The sequence below is a fragment of the Drosophila albomicans genome, chromosome X (genome assembly GCF_009650485.2).
Source record: "Drosophila albomicans strain 15112-1751.03 chromosome X, ASM965048v2, whole genome shotgun sequence".
Taxonomy (NCBI): Eukaryota; Metazoa; Arthropoda; class Insecta; order Diptera; family Drosophilidae; genus Drosophila; species Drosophila albomicans.
Genome location: NC_047627.2, coordinates 5,962,021 through 5,978,207, shown reverse-complemented (window position 1 = coordinate 5,978,207; position 16,187 = coordinate 5,962,021). Strand labels below are relative to the sequence as shown.

At 36.8% G+C, this 16,187-nt stretch overlaps 2 protein-coding genes across 4 annotated transcripts in view; one reads left to right on the top strand and one right to left on the bottom strand.

Moving 5' to 3' along the window:
- Positions 1-16,187, bottom strand: part of LOC117572816 (ras-related protein Rap-2b) — a 59,226-nt gene continuing 43,039 nt past the window's right edge. For 2 of the 3 annotated variants that reach the window (XM_034255918.2, XM_034255919.2), the window contains 3 exons: positions 15,061-15,258; positions 919-1,011; positions 1-853 (listed from right to left, as the gene is read on the bottom strand). In XM_034255918.2, the coding sequence (XP_034111809.1) occupies positions 506-853; positions 919-1,011; positions 15,061-15,258 (639 nt within the window). In that variant the 3' untranslated portion in view covers positions 1-505. Of the gene's footprint in view, positions 854-918; positions 1,012-14,874; positions 14,990-15,060; positions 15,259-16,187 lie in introns of those variants that run through there. The other variant, XM_052003008.1, reaches the window with a different exon arrangement.
- LOC127565261 (transcription factor SPT20 homolog) lies at positions 3,512-6,456 on the top strand. Its single transcript, XM_052002998.1, has 2 exons — positions 3,512-3,778; positions 3,845-6,456. Exons 1-2 carry the CDS (start codon positions 3,641-3,643, stop codon positions 6,110-6,112), a joined length of 2,406 nt encoding a protein of 801 aa, XP_051858958.1. The 5' UTR covers positions 3,512-3,640; the 3' UTR covers positions 6,113-6,456.

Below are 16,187 nucleotides of genomic sequence, written 5' to 3'. Positions count from 1 at the left end.
TTCTTTGGTCTAGTTTTCGTTTTGTTTTTTTTTTTAAGTTGTTTGTTTTTTTTTTGTTTTTTTGGAAACGTTTCGCTTCTGATATTGTCGTGTTGTGTTCCCAAAAAAAAACTAGACAAGAGTTAGAGACAAGAGACAGATAGAGAGAGAAAGATTGAGAGAGAGTGAGAGAGAGAGAGAGCGAAAAGTTGCTCAAGAATTTACATATAATAGAGGTACTAAAGTGATTAGCGAAAGGTACACTTGAGTTGAGTGACTATAATCGATCGTAAATACATAAATCCATTTTTTCATTTATTTAGTATTTTTTTGTTTTTTTTTTTTTTTAGCTATTTCTGTTTTTGTTTTTTATTTGTTGAAGCATTTGAAAACCATTTGTAGGAGACCGTTTGTTCAGTTTCAGTTTCAGTTGAGGTTTTAGTTTATTTTCCTTTTTTTTGTTCTTTTGTCTTAGGTTGTTTGCATTTTAAGTGGGGAATAGGACGAGGAGGAGGGGACAGAGTGCTTAGGAAATAGTGCAGGAATTGCGCTTGGCGCCCAAACTGCGCTCCTGAATACGTTGCAGATGCTGCAACTGCGCCGGCGTCGGTGTATGGGAGCCATGACCACCTCCACCGCCAGCTGCGCCAGAGGATGTCGATGCCGAGCCGGATCCGGAGCCATGTGGCGTCGCCTGGTGTCCATGCTGCTGCGACTGCGACGACTGCTGATGATGATGGTGATGGTGATGATGATGCAACGGTGTGCCCGGCCCATTGTTGCCGATCTGCTGGGGCAGCGACTGGCGGCGTCGACGCAGTGCCGGACTCAAGTTGTACGTGATCTTTGCCTGCGCTAGCAGCTCCTTAAACACCTGCGAGGAGAATTGATTATGCTTATAACTGAGACAGAGGGAGAGGAGAGGGACTTGCGACTCACCTGCGTGATGTTGTCATTGTTCGCAGCGGATGCCTCGACGAAGCCGTTCTCCCAGTCAACAGTCACCACGGACTCGGTTGTGGCGTACTCCACCTGCAAACGATAAGGATTTATACATATATTCGTTATATATTTTTATACTTTATGAATAAATCATATATATATTTCATACATATTTATTAACAAGTAAGAAAGTTACAGTCGAGTGTGCTCGAGTGTGAGATACCCGCTACCCATTTTTAATAAAGGCAAAATATTGCGGTATTATTTTCAAAATATACCGAAAATACTATAAAATATACCAAATGGTATGTTTGGTATATCGATATAGAACACTATTCAAAATATACCATAGACGGCACAATGGACCAGATTGTCGGCCAAAGCAACTAAGACCCCTAGTAAGTAGATATTTTTGCCCATACAAAAGTATTTCTTAAATAACTTTCACAATTTTTATCTGATCGCAACCAAATTTTCAGAAATAATAACTACTATAGTAGTTATTATATATACCAAAATTCGGAACTCTAGCTTTAAAAGTACGCTTGTTATTCGATTTTTTGATTTTCGGGGGCGGAAGTGGGCGTGACAAAAATTTGAAACAAACTTAATCTGCGTGCAGATAGTCTCTTATAGTCTCTGAGATCCAGTGTTTCATACGGACAGACGGACAGACACACAGACGAACAGACGGACATGGCTAGATCGTCTCAGCTGTTGACGCTGATCAAGAATATATATACTTTATAGGGTCGGAGATGCCTCCTTCTACCTGTTACATACATTTCCTGCCGGCACAAAGTTATAATACCCTTCTACCCTATGGGTAGCGGGTATAAAAATACAATTAAATACTTGAATACTAGATGCTTGATTGCAGTCAACAAATAAGTACGAAAGCTACAGTCGAGTGTGCTCGACTATCAGACACCCGCTACATATTTTGAATAAAGACAGAACAGTACTGTATTATTATTAAAATATACCACTAAAATATACGATGAAGTAATAACCGCAGTATATGTGGTATATTGATCTAGTACCACATTCAAAATATACCATAGATTACTAAAATATACCAGATTGCCAGCCAAATCAAATAAGAACCAAAGTATTTTATAAACTTCTTAAACACCTTCTACAATTTTTATCTGATCGTAATCAAATTTTCAGGAATCTACAGTTATTATTGTATGTCCCAAAAAATAACTTAAAAATTACGTTATAAATTCAATTCATTTCGATTTTCGGGTGCGGAATTAGGTGTCGCAAAATTTGAATCAAACTTGATCTGCATGCAAACTTGGCAAGTGCTATCGAAACAACTCTATCTCTTGTAGTCTCTGAGATCTACGAGGGTAGTCCGATAAGTATTAGCCACACCGTCCGATGGCGTCACTATCGCAAGAGAAATTTACTATCGTGTAGTACATTCAATCGAATCGGACTCGTAGTTTTGACTGTGTGTAGAAAAATTGAGAAAGCAATGTCGGTCTGTGATTCGATTTTTGTTTTATGAGAAAGAACGCTTCGATGCTGTGTACGGTGACTTTTCTCCTTCGATGGCGACCGTCAAAAATTGGTTGAACGAGTTTCAACGTGGTCGCATTTAGGTTTTTGATGAGCCAAGACCAGGTGCCCCGAAAACGGCTACCACGGAGGATAACGTGACAAAAATCCACGATCTCGTATTGGCAGACTGGCGATTGAAGATACGCGAGATAGCTGACACAGTAGGCATCTCAAAAGACCGCGTGGGTCCTGCATGAAATTTTGGGCATGAGAAAGCTGTGAGCGTTTGCTCACTCCGGACAACAAACGCAACCGTGAGACCACTTCAGAGCAATGGCCAAATTGTTCGAATTGGGCTACGAACTGCTACCCCATCCACCATATTCTCCAGATTTGGCCCCGTATGACTTCTTGAGTTTCCAAACTTGTAAAAGTCATGAAGAGGTCGTCGCCGCCACAGAGACCTATTTTGCAGACCTCGAGAAAAAAGTATTTTTCAGTCGGGTTAAAGTAGTTGGAGCATCGCTGGGTCAAGTGTATCGAGCTAAAAGGAGATTATGTTGAGAAATAAATCCAAAATTGTCGTTTTTCTTTTGGGGGCTAAGTACTTATCGGACCACCCTCGTATGTACACATATGCCGTAATTTTAGTTTCAGCTAATGTGTTCCTTAAATAAATGTTAAAACTGTCGAAAAAAAGTAAAGAACAAATTATAGTTTAGGGTTACACTCCTTGAGTGTCCGTTCAAAAGAGTTTGCACTACATTAGAATTGTTTGATAAGTAAATAATTCTCCAGTAATGACATTTACTTAGCTCCTAATGTCGATAATTGCAGCTCCAATTTCTTGATGACAAATATTAAATGTTGATTTCGAGTATTTCAAGATTTTGCAATTGCAAAGAGAAACTAGAAATTGATAGAAATTAGAAGAAACTGTAATTTTACCGACAAAAGTTATTGAAACATCAAATTAGCTTTGCTTTACTTGCCACTGTACATTTGAAATAAAATAACTCAAAGTAGGCTGTGCAAATTTTGGCACATTAAAGTTGACTTCCTTGCGTAGACGTTGCTGTAAAATTCAGTTTTGGCTCTGCCATTGAACATTTCACAACTGAAATCAGAAAACTCGTAAAAATCTAGTTAAGTGGTAAAACCGTGTGAAATTTGTAAGCCGTGTGAAATCGGGCATAGAAGAGAAAGCATGGAGGCTTTGCAGGAGCTGCCGCCAATTGGTTCCGAGCGTGCTGCACGACGCGCTGCGATGAACAGTCTCAACATCAACATGTGTTCGAACAAGGAGAACGAGGATCTCGAATGCGGTTGGCAGCGAGAGCAGGTGGTGAGTAAAAGTCTTCTATATATGTGTTAGTGTTATGTTGTTGATGGCAACAAATACATTTCGCAGTCGCGTTTGTGTGGCAATCCGCCGGTTAGCGGCGAAATGGAAGCTTGGCTGTGTTTGCAACGCGAGATGCAATTCGAGCGCGAACGTTGCCAGCTGGTGCCGTGGCATTTCATTGACGATGCCAAGTGCGATGAGAAGCCCAAGCTTTCCCCCGGACTGACACAGCAACAGAAACAGCAGGCACAATCACAACCACAAAGGCAACCACAACAGCAACAGAAACTACAACCACAACCACAACAGCAACAGAAACTACAACCACAACCACAACAACAACCACAACTACAACCACAACAGCAACTACAACCACAACAGCAACCACAACTACAACCACAACTACAACCACAACCACAACCACAACAACAACCACAACCACAACAGCAACCACAACAGCAATCACTACAGCAACTACAACCACAACTACAACCACAGCCACAACAGAAACTACAACCACAACAGCAACTACAACCACAACAGCAACCACAACTACAACTACAACCACAACCACAACAACAACCACAACAACAACCACAAATACAACCACAACAGCAACCACAACTACAACCACAACAGCAACAGCAACCACAACAGCAACCACAGCAGCAACCACAACAGCAACCACAACCACAACAACAACCACAACCACAACAACAACCACAGTCAGAGTCACAGACACAGTCGAAGCCGTTGCCCATGGAGGAGACCAAAAAGTTGACGGCGCAGCTGTTGAGCGCACAGCAGCAGACGCGACGTCTCGTGCAGAGCATCGAACAGCTGATGCCATCGCTGTCGAATCGTCAGCAGTTGCAGCAGTCGTTGCAGCAACTGCGACTGTTGCACTTCTTGCTCAAGCGTCAGCTCAACTTGCAGCTGTACCAGGAGATGGAGCAGCAAGATCAGCAGCAGCAACAACAGCAGCAGCAGCAATCGTCAGCATGGAAGCAGAAAGTTCCAAAGGTGTCTGAAGACTCGCAGCAGCAACAACAACTAGAGATGCAGCAGCAGCAACAACAACAGGTGCAGCAGCAACAGGATAGGCAACAGCATGAAATGCAGCAGCAGCAACATCAGCAACAGCAGCTTCTACATGATCAACGGCAACAACAGCTACAACAACAACAGTTGGAGGAGTCACAGCAGCAAATGAAGATGTTGCAGAACGAAACAATGCATCTGCGCCAGCAGCAACTAGCACATCAGCAGCTGCAAGAGCAAATGCAAAAACAACATCATCTAGTGCAGCAACAGCAGCAGCTGAAAATGCAGCAATTGCATCAGTTGCATATGATGAACCAGCATCTGCAACAGCAGCAACAAGGATTGCCGCCGGAGCAACAGCAAGAGCTGAAGAAATTGCAGCAACAGTTGCAGCATCAGCAGCATTTGTTGGGGCAGCAACAGCAGCAGCAACTACAACAACAACAACAACAGCAATACCAACTACAGCCACATATACCAAGTCAGCAACCACATCAGTTGCAGCAACAGCAGGAGCAGCAACGGCAGCAACATTTACGGCTCTTGCAGGAACAGCAGATGCTATTTGAACGCCAGCAACAACAAATGCTGAAGCTGCAACCACAGTTGCCGTCACAGCAACAGCCAGATGTTCAGCAGCAAATTCAGAAAGAGATTCAACACATTGAACAAAATATGCGGCTAGAGCAAGAGCACATGTTTCAGCAATTGGAGCAACAACAACAGCAACAACAGCAGCAACAGCATCAACAACAGCAACAGGTACCGCAACAGCCCTTAGTTCAACAACAGCAACAACCACAACTACAGCAACAAACATTGTTGCAACAGCAGATCCAACAGCATCCAACTCAACAATCTGTACAGCTACAACATGATGTGCAGAAGCAAATACAGCAACAGCAAGAGATGCAGCAGCAAATGCAACAGCAACAACAACAACAATCTATATATGTGGAGCATGTGGAGGTCCAGATTTTTGTGTATAAGCTGCAGCAACAACAGCAACAGCAACAGGAACTGCAACAGCAAGATGTTGAGCAGCAAATGCAGCAACAGCACCAGCAAAAAATGCAGCAACAAGAACAGTTACAACAACAACAGCAGCAACAGCAACTACAAGAACAACAGCAAGAACAACAGCAGCAACAACAAGAGATACCTGCATTGCAGCAGTTGCAACAGCAACCTTTAGTGGAGAAGCTGCAGCCACAGCATCAACCAATGCAACAGCACACAGCAACAGCAAACAAACAAGCTGCAAGCATCGTTAATACAGCAACAACATGAGATGCACGAAATACAACAGTTAATGCAGTAGCAACAACAGTATCGAAATCATAAACAACAACCAATATTTCAGCAGGTGCATCAGCAACTTTTGGTGGATCAGCAAATGCAGTCACTACACTTGCAGTTGCAGCAGCAAGCACAAGCACAGCAACAGCCTTTAGTGCCTCAACAGGTGCCTGCAGCCTAAGTAGCAGCCGCAACAACATCAGAAATACCTTCAGTAGCAGCAGCAATAACACACGCTGTAGCCAAATCCACAACCATTACAGCGATTACAACAACAACAACAAATGCTTCAACTGAAACCAAAATCAGCACATCAACAATAACAACAACAACAACACAGCGAGAGATACAAGAACAACCAAAGCATGAGCAACAGCAACCATCGCAGTCACTTAAAGAACAACAGTGTCTGCCAGAGAAATAGCGAGAAGAACAACATCATTAACACGCAAGCTTAAGGAGCAACAAAAATTCAGTAAACATATTCATCACTGCAGCAAAATTCACCCAAACCAACAGCAACAACAATTATCCCAAGTCAAAACGATCGAGGAACAGCAACAGCCGCAGCAACAGCAACAGACAAAGCCAAAAGTCGAGGCAGTTAATGTGGAGGCGCAAATCTTGCTGAGCATTCACAATAATCGAGGAACATCGTGTTTGTGATTGCTGCGAGTAAATTTCACATTTGATACAAGTCCCAAAACCCGAGCAGGAGCCGCCAAATCTAAATACCAGCAACATACATATCAACATCAATAAGCTTCAGCAGCAACATCAAGAAAGGAACTAACTAAAAGCCAAAGCACAAGCAACAAAAACAACAACCACTATTAGTAATTTAGGATGCAACAACAACCACACATAACAACCACACATTTAAACTGCAGCAACTATAAACTTAACAGACTTGGAAAACAAACAACACAAGGCAGCAGTATATAAATCATATCGATATATATTATCCAAGCGAAATATCGGTATAGATTTATATATTCCCAAAAGGAGAACACATTTTGAAAATGATTCAATAAACACTTTCATATGATTTTAGAATTAAACGCGTATGTCAGGTTGCGAACTATACTGTGGAAAACTATCGTAATATATTCACTACATTATATTATAAATGCACCCAAATAAAGACTTATTATAATTATAAATGAGATCTTAAAAAAAAACATAGTTTATCAAAAATATGTATTTAAACAGGTGAGAAAACGAGATACTCGAGATACATTGTGAATTAAAGCAATTATTTTTAAAATAATATATCACAAAAATACTAAAGGTTATATTTGGTATATTTATATTGTACTACATTCAAAAGAGTGCAAAATATATCAGATTGTCAGCCAAAGCAAAGAAGACCCCATATTTTGTTTTTTGTATTTCTTCTAAAATATACCAAAGAACATGTTTGGTATATCCATGTAGTACTATATATTCGAAATATACAATGAAGGATAAAATATACCAGACTGTAAGCTAAAGCAGCAAAGGACCTTTCACTCACTTTTACTCTTTCATTTTTCTAAAATACGTAAAATATACTTTTTTCTTGAGAAATAAGTTCAAACGTGTCGATATCATTGAGCATTCGGTAAGAAGTCTATTATGCGTTTTGCTATTAATTCTTATCGGGATAGAAACGCACATAGACGTCTAAATTGCGTTTGGTAAGTGATGAAAAAATGAAGTGAAAATAAATAATAGTCAATTGCGAAAGACAGAGACACACACACAGACAGAGACAGAGACAGAGAATGAGAGAGAATGAGCAGACTAACAAACTGCTGACAGAAGATGAATTTGGCAAAAACGAAAAAGGGAAAAAGGGAATTGAAGGCAGCCTCCATTTAGTTAGAGGGGAAGGGGAAAGGAAGGGGATAGATAGGCAGTTAAGCCGAAATTCGTAGGGAGACAGATAAGAGAGAAGGAGAAAGAGAGAAGAGCTCGAACCCGAACCCAACTACACAAATTGTGGCACAGCAAGTTGAACTCGCGCTGAACTCCCGCGCTGAACTCAAGAGCCCAAGTAGTGAACCAAGCCAAATTCTTCCAAATGAACAAACCCAAACATAAAAAAAGGCAAACCGTGCGTGGCTGCGTATTTTTTGGGTGTTCTTGTTGTTGCTGATGTTGTTGCTGGCCAACTGGCCAGATTCTCAAGCTTGTCAGTTTGTCAGCTTGCCAAAGAAATAAAAAAGGAGTGCGAGTAAGAGAGAGAGAGAAGGAATGAGTTTGCCCGGCTATCCGGGGCAAACATTGGCTTTAAAACGGCCAACAACAAACTGTGTCCCAGCATAACCTAAATACATAGTAAAAACCGAAAGCGCCAACAAAAAGTTAAATTCACTTCGTTAAACAAAGAAGATACCAAGCGGCTGATAGAGCTCGACTCAACTCGACTCGACTCCACTCCACATGCAGGCATCAAAAGTTTGAGCTGATTATTCGACTGCCAGATACTCTGTAAATATTGATTTTACTCTGTTTTTTGTTCATTGAAATTGCCTTGGAAATTGATCGATTTATTTAAATTTTGAAAAAGAAACAGATTTAACGTAAATTTATCTATTTCACTTCCACTCGAATTTCACTTCAATTTCACCTGTACGTTCCATAGACCCCTTTTTACAGTAATTAAACTTAACTTGTATGTTAAAATTATTCATTCAAAAAGAGTGTTTAGTTTATGAATAAACTGTGTTCAAATAATAATATATTCCATAGAGCATATTATTAAAACAAACATTTTTGTAAGTCAAAAATTGAATAAATCATATTACCAGATAAACAAAAGCTTAAATATGGTTGATATTAAAAAGTATCTGTTGCTTATTTTGTTATTATATAGTATTAAAGAGCTTTTAGTATTTCTGTTATGTTCATTGAATGGAATTGATCTTTTCTGTAATTATATTTAAATATTCATTAGATAAACTAAAGCTTGAATATAGTTTAATTCAATGAATTCTAAGTATGTATGTGTTTCTTTTATTTTGTTTCTACTCTAGTTTTTGTTAGTATTTATTTTTTAATTACAGATTTTGATCTTTTGAATTTTGCTTCTTTTTTTTATATATTTTGTTTTTGGTCAGCTCTTAGTTTGTCATTATCTTTGATATTGACAAATATAGTATTCTGCTTCTATAATATTATAGTAATATACAGTTTTTTTATGGTATTTTTGTTTCTTATTTTGTTACATGAACTTTTCAATTGTCTATACTTTAGAATTGACAAATAAATAATTTCTAATACGAACTCAAATATTTTTATTGAATTATCGCCGCTTAATTTGATACTCAATGAGTTATTCGACTCTCATCATGTCTTAAGCTGCTTACAGGGTATTTATTTAAAAAAAAAGAAGAGAAGCAAACCCAACACGCGACAGTTTGCTGGTGCGTTGCGCTGCTGGCGTTGCGCAATTTGCATTTTTATTATATTAGAAGTCGGTTAAAGTCAATACACCCAAAAGAAGACACTTGCCAGCCAGAATTGTCTCGACTATTGAAATTGACAATACACTGTCAGCGTGTGTTAGTGTGTTGGTGTGTTGGTGCGTTGGTGCGTTGGTGTGTTTGTGTGCGTAAAAAGGCACGCAGCTGAGAAAAAAAGAAATGTAAAAAAAGGGGCACAAAATGAAATATCAAGTATGCGCCAAGTGGACCAAACGTTGGTGCCAAACAGCAACGAGAACGAGAACGAGAACAACAACAAAGGGGATAAATTAAAATTGAAATTTGTAAAGAAGCAGCAAAGTCGAAGATAAAGGCGAAGATGAAGTCGAGAGAGAGCACAGAAAAAAAGGGTTGTGCCTCATTTTATTTAAAAGTAATTTAAAATGATATAAGTAGATTTCATTTGACAGTGCTGTGATTTATTGCAGCGCAAAAAGGGCTTAAATCGTTGCAGGTTAGACAACTTGATTTAGGCACAATAACAACAACAATAATAGCGAACAATAAAAATAACAATTTAGTTTAGGGCGGCAAATTGCTTGATTAACTAAAAAGCAAAGCAGACCAGTTGAAATATTACTTTGCTTTGTATTAAACTTAAGTTCAGGCTTAATCCACTCATTTTATGAAAATTTCTTGAATTTAGTTGACATTTAGTCAACTTTTCAACTTCAACTTTAACTTCAACTTGAATGGCTTCGTTTACACCCCAACTCCGTATTGCATGTGTATGTGTGTGTGTGTGTGTGTGTGTGTGTGTGTGTACTGTTATATTTGAAGTACTCGTTGCCTGGGGCTAAAGCGCAGCTGGCCCCGCCTTGTCGCAATTTGCATAAACTAATACAAAATTCCATTTGGCCATTTGCCCTAACGATGATCATTTAAGATATGCCACAGTAACACACACCGAAACACACACCCACACACACACACACACACACTCGCACATACACAACTGCATCTTATTACGAAGCATTATTTTTTGTTGTTGTTTCCGGAGTGGAGTTTTATTTTTTGTTTTGCTTGCCAAATGCGAAAAAAACAACAATAAACTGCGATTGGCAAACTTTGAAGTTTGTCAGCCAGCGAATCAGATCTATATAGTACATAGCATATCTGCAGAGTATATTAAACAAATAACTGTATTGTTTGCCACGCTCAAAGTTATGCAAAGCTCCACAGTGACAGCAGTTGAAAGCCTATTAAATGTCAGTCACAACTTTTAAAATAAAATATTCCATTTTTGTGTGCTAAAAAATATTAAGCTGTTTGTTAGCTTTATTATTTTATATATACATATATGGGTAATTCTCTATTTAAAGTAAAAAAAAACAAACTCCAAAACATTTTTTTATTTTTAATAAATATAAATCTGAAGCTAAGAATGATTGGAATGAATTGTTTTTTTCTGTTTTAAGATAATTGCAAAAAAACAGAAAAAATCCCTAAAATCAATATTGGCTCTAAAAATAAAGTTAATCCACAGCTATAAGAATAATGAAACTTTATTTTTATGTTAGGTTTATGTTTTTCGGCTAAAGAATTACCAATATGAAGTTTCTTGTTAATAGAGTAAAATATAAAACTAAAAACTTTTTTTTGACTTTCTCAGTTTCTGTTTTTTAGTGTCGTGCATTTCCCAAATTTATCACTTTGCCTTTCCCTTTGCTTTGCTTTGCTTTACTTTGACTCTTGCACGCAATATATTCTTTTTGGAGTAAATGAGAGCAGAGACATTGCAAATTTGTCTGTGCGCTTCGCACTAATTATGCAAAAACGTCGAGGCTCCTCGACAAACGGCGGCCGCATTTGATGAGATTTCATTTCGTGTGAATTTCGCGCTGAGTTTGCACTTCATTTGGATGCGATAGCAACTAACTTTGCTTCATCATCATTATAATTTTCATTATGATTATGATTATCATTTTCATTTTAATTTTCATTTCAATTTTAGTTTTAATTTCATTTCCCTGACTTTTTCAAGGCACGCAAAAATTTCATATATATACATATGTATATATTTTTTTTGAGCAGTGAATAAAACTAATTGCTAAAGAGTTTGCGGTTAGAAGGCTTTGTTTTGTAGTCTTTGAACAAAAAGGTAATTAAATTATTATTATTATTATTATTTCTACACTTAAATTTTCATGTTAAACATGGTAAAATTAATTTTTATATTTATAATTTTATAGTTTTGTAAGGTTGAAATTACGTTTTCATTTAAATTGATATGTCATTTTTGCATTTATTAGTTTATTTTGCATTTCGTTATATTACTATTATTATTTATTAACATATTTATTTATTTATACTTTAATTGTATTTATTGAATTTATGATTACTGAAGTGCGCCAGAGTATATTTATTGCTTTTAATATAATGCAAGAGGCTTTGAAGTTATTTTAGATTCAACAGTTCGTATACGTAATTTATTTCAATTAAAGAAATATCAAACTAACAAAGATGTTGCCTGAGCACCAAAAACTTCTTTTATAGTCTTTCGTACGATCGATTTGCTTTTTGTTTGCGTTCAATAATTGCTTAAATTTCTTGAAAATATGTTGACCAATTCAATGTGTTTATGCTATGAAAGTATTATAAGAAAATTGTTGACTTTGGATATCTGAACAAGCTGTGTAGCATACTGCAGCAGTAAGCTAGAGTTTAGACCAGAAAAAGTTGTCAAAAGTCAGAAATATTTATATACTTAATACAATATAATTCAAGAGGCATTAAAGTTACTTTGGTCAACAGTTCGTATACGCAATTTATTTCAATTTAAGAGCATAATATCATACTATTGAAGTCTAAAGCATACATAGATGTTGCATGAGCTAAGAAAAGTCAATCTATAGTCTTTGATTTGCCTTTGTTTTGCTTAATTTTTTTTTATAAATATGTTGATCAATTCAATGTTTTAGGTATTTCTAAAAAAATAGTAAGAAAATCCTTGGCATTAGAGAACTGAACTCAAAAAAGTTGTCAGAAGTCAGAAATATATTTACTTAATTTAATACGATACCGTCGGCATTGAAGTTATTCATGCGCCTACAGCACGTATGCGTAATTAAATCTATATATAAAGACATTCAAAGAGTCTAGAATACAAAGGTGTTGAATGAGCCTAAAAAAGTAGCTCTATACCATTTATATGGATCTGATTGATATGCTCTTTGATCTTATCAATTCTTAGCCACTATTTACTTTGTTATTTATTCATTTCTTCCGAGTATTTAAATCAGTCAAAGCAGAAGATTCTAGTCTGCCGATTGAATGCGAACTATGTGTGAAATGTTTGAGGCAGAAAAGTAGCCTAAAGTTAGAAATATATATTTACTTAATATAAAATAATACAAGCGGCATTGAATTTATTCATGTGCCTACAGTTCGTATACGTAATTTTATTCTATATAATCATATAATAATGTCATACATGTCATACATGTAATTCTCGTCTTACATGTCGTACACCTTATACATGTGTATTAATTGTTGTTATATTTTCGCGAATTTCTATTATTTATATTACCTCAATTGAAGAGGGAATTTCGGGAATTGTATGACATGTATGTCATACATGAGACATTCAAAGATTCCAAAATCTGTACAAAGACGTTGAATGAGCCCAAAAAAAAGTAGTTCCATTGCATATACAGATACGATTGATAAGCTCTTTGATCTTAGCACTTTTTTACTACTATTTAGTTTATTATTTATTAACATAATTTCTTGACTTTCCGCATACCCGACACAACTGAAGCAACTGAAAAGTATTTGAATCAGTTAACGCAGCAAATTCTAGTCTGCCGATTGAATGTGAACAATGTGCGAAATGTTTGAAGCAGAAAAAGTTGCCAGAAGTCAGAAATATGCCTGTGTACTTGGAATATATTTGCAAGTATTCAAAGTATTTATAGTGCGTATTTATTCATTGTAAATCGAATTGTTGTTTCAGGCGATGAGGGATGAGGTAGCGGGGAAGCGAAGGAGCGAGGGAGCGAGGGAGGCAAATTGTCAAGTCGCGCACAAAGTATTTTAGCCGCTGGCGATTTGCTGGACGAAATGTCTTCATTTCGCAGCAACTTGGCATTCACACGCTGCAGCAGCGTGTGGACTAGACCCTGGAGACTATAGCTATAGCATGAATATATGGAGGGATAGAGGGATGACACGGATGAAGTGGTGAGGGGGAAGTTCTCCGTCATCCGCTGCGGAGAGTTGGTCACGCTTGACAAACTTTACATAATTGCTTGGGCCCGAAAACAAAAGCAATTTGCATAGCTTATAAACGGGTTACGAGTTACGACGACGACGACGCCCATTCTTCCTCTCTCTCTCACACTCACTCTCGCTTTCTCTTTCACTCTGTGTGTGTGTGTGCGCGACGATTATTGTATAAACACTCCTTTGAGTGCTTTTGCCAACAACAATTAAATCAGTTAAAATTGCTGTTGTCATTTTGGGCCAGCAGGCGCTCTGCGAATTAAATGTCAACACGCCGAAATAATAATAATAATAATATTCAACTAGAGATAGCCACAGAGACAGCTTGATGACGGACATGACTCTGAAATACCTCGCTATCCAGTTTCATTTCTTAGCAACAGGTCATAACATTGCAATATTTATTTGGTAATCTGCAGAGTTAAACACATGGAATAAATTCTGTTTAAATTGAGCCACGTTTTGGAAGTTAGACAATAAATAAATTTAAAATTGTTTACTTAATTTGGCACTTTTGACTTTGTAGTTCTCTACGAATTTTGTTGAAACTTTCAACATACAATCCTCAAATTAAGTTTGATAATTTTGCAAATAAAAAAGTTCCCACTTTTCTCGAGGTTTACACTTTGCTCTGCACTTTTAGAATACAAGTTAAAGAATTTGGGCAATAATAATAATAATAATTAATAATAACTTAACAGTTTCACAACACAATGCTAAAATCTATATCTCATATTTAATGTCATGTTTAACATTCAGCATAAATATGTTTTGAAATAAACGATAAATAAAATAAATGTTTTTATGTTCTATGAACTTTTCTGAAACTTGTTGAATCCAAAAATGCAGTTTGCTAATATAAAAATTAAAATATTTCTTGCTCGCTTTCCTCTGATTTTATAGTTATTTAGGAATAAAAACTAAAGATTAAAGAATACGATGCTAAAATTGATATTTGATATGTATATGATTTTAAATAAATAATAAGTTATTGTATTTTGTAGTAGTTTGTACAATATAATCCAAAAATGCAGTTTCATAATTTTGCAAATATAAAAATGAAAATATTTCTTGCCCGTCTTCTTCAGATTTTATAGATACTAAGAAACTTTGCTGAAATATTTAGAATACAATGCTAAAACATAAATCTGACATGCTTTCAAAGCCAACAGCGCTTATTCAATAAATGGGAAAAGTAATGGTATTTTATTTTTGCATGGTAATTTGGGTATTAAGGGAACTTACCTCGCGGAGCTCAGTGTCCTCGGTAAGCAGATCGATTTTATTGCCAACCACAACAATGGGCACCGCTGTGGTTGCCTTCGTTTCATGGATTTGATCGCGGATGGCGCGAACCTCCTCGAATGTGGTTGCATCGGTGACATCGTAGACCAGGATGAATGCGTCTGCCGATGATATGGATAAAGCGCGCATTGCTGGGAACTGAAAGAGACAGAAAGAGAGAGCGAGAAAAATGAGTGGAGAGAGATGGAAAGCTTGTGTGACTGACTGAGCAGAAAGTGTTGAACAAGCGGCTTAAATTACAAATAAAATTCAGCGCAAATTTACATATTATTATTGTATTTGCATACGTCTCCCTTATACACACACACACACTCTCTCGCACACACACACGCACAGTTTAATAATGACAGATAATAATGTAAATTTTGTTGGAACATTTTCGGGCTCGGAGGCCTCAATTCTTGTCAAGTCGCGAATTGCGCAATTTACAAATAAAATTCACATTTTTTCCCCCATTCTCTTCTTCTTGTCTCTGCAGATAAGTGAGTGAGTGTGTACAATTTCTAAACATTATTATAGCTTTATTATGCAGGAGTTGAAAAAAAAAGAAGGAAAAAATAAACAAAAGCAAAGTTTGGCTTGGATTTGACTGGCGAATGACTTTGAAGCGACAATCGCTAAACTTGCAGAATAATTATTTGATAATGCGAGTAATTTTTATACCCGCTATTGGGTATTATAACTTTGTGCCTAGAGTAAATGTATGTAACAGGCAGAAGGAGGCATCTCAGATCCCATAAAGAATATACATACATATGTATATAGAGATCAGAGACTATTGGATAGAGATAGAGATAAAGATAAAATTTGTTTCAAATTTTCTTAATAGCTTTGGCTGACAATTTTGTACTCTGTGGTTTATTTTGAATGTAATACTATATCAGTATACCAAATATAGCCCTCGGTATATTTTAGTATTATTGCGTTACATGTATTTGATATAATTAAAGAATAATGTTTAGTACTCTATGGTATATTTTAAATGCACTACTATATCAATATACTAAATATTGCTTTCGGTATATTTTAGTATATTTGGGTTACGTGAATTTGTCATTTCTAAAAGA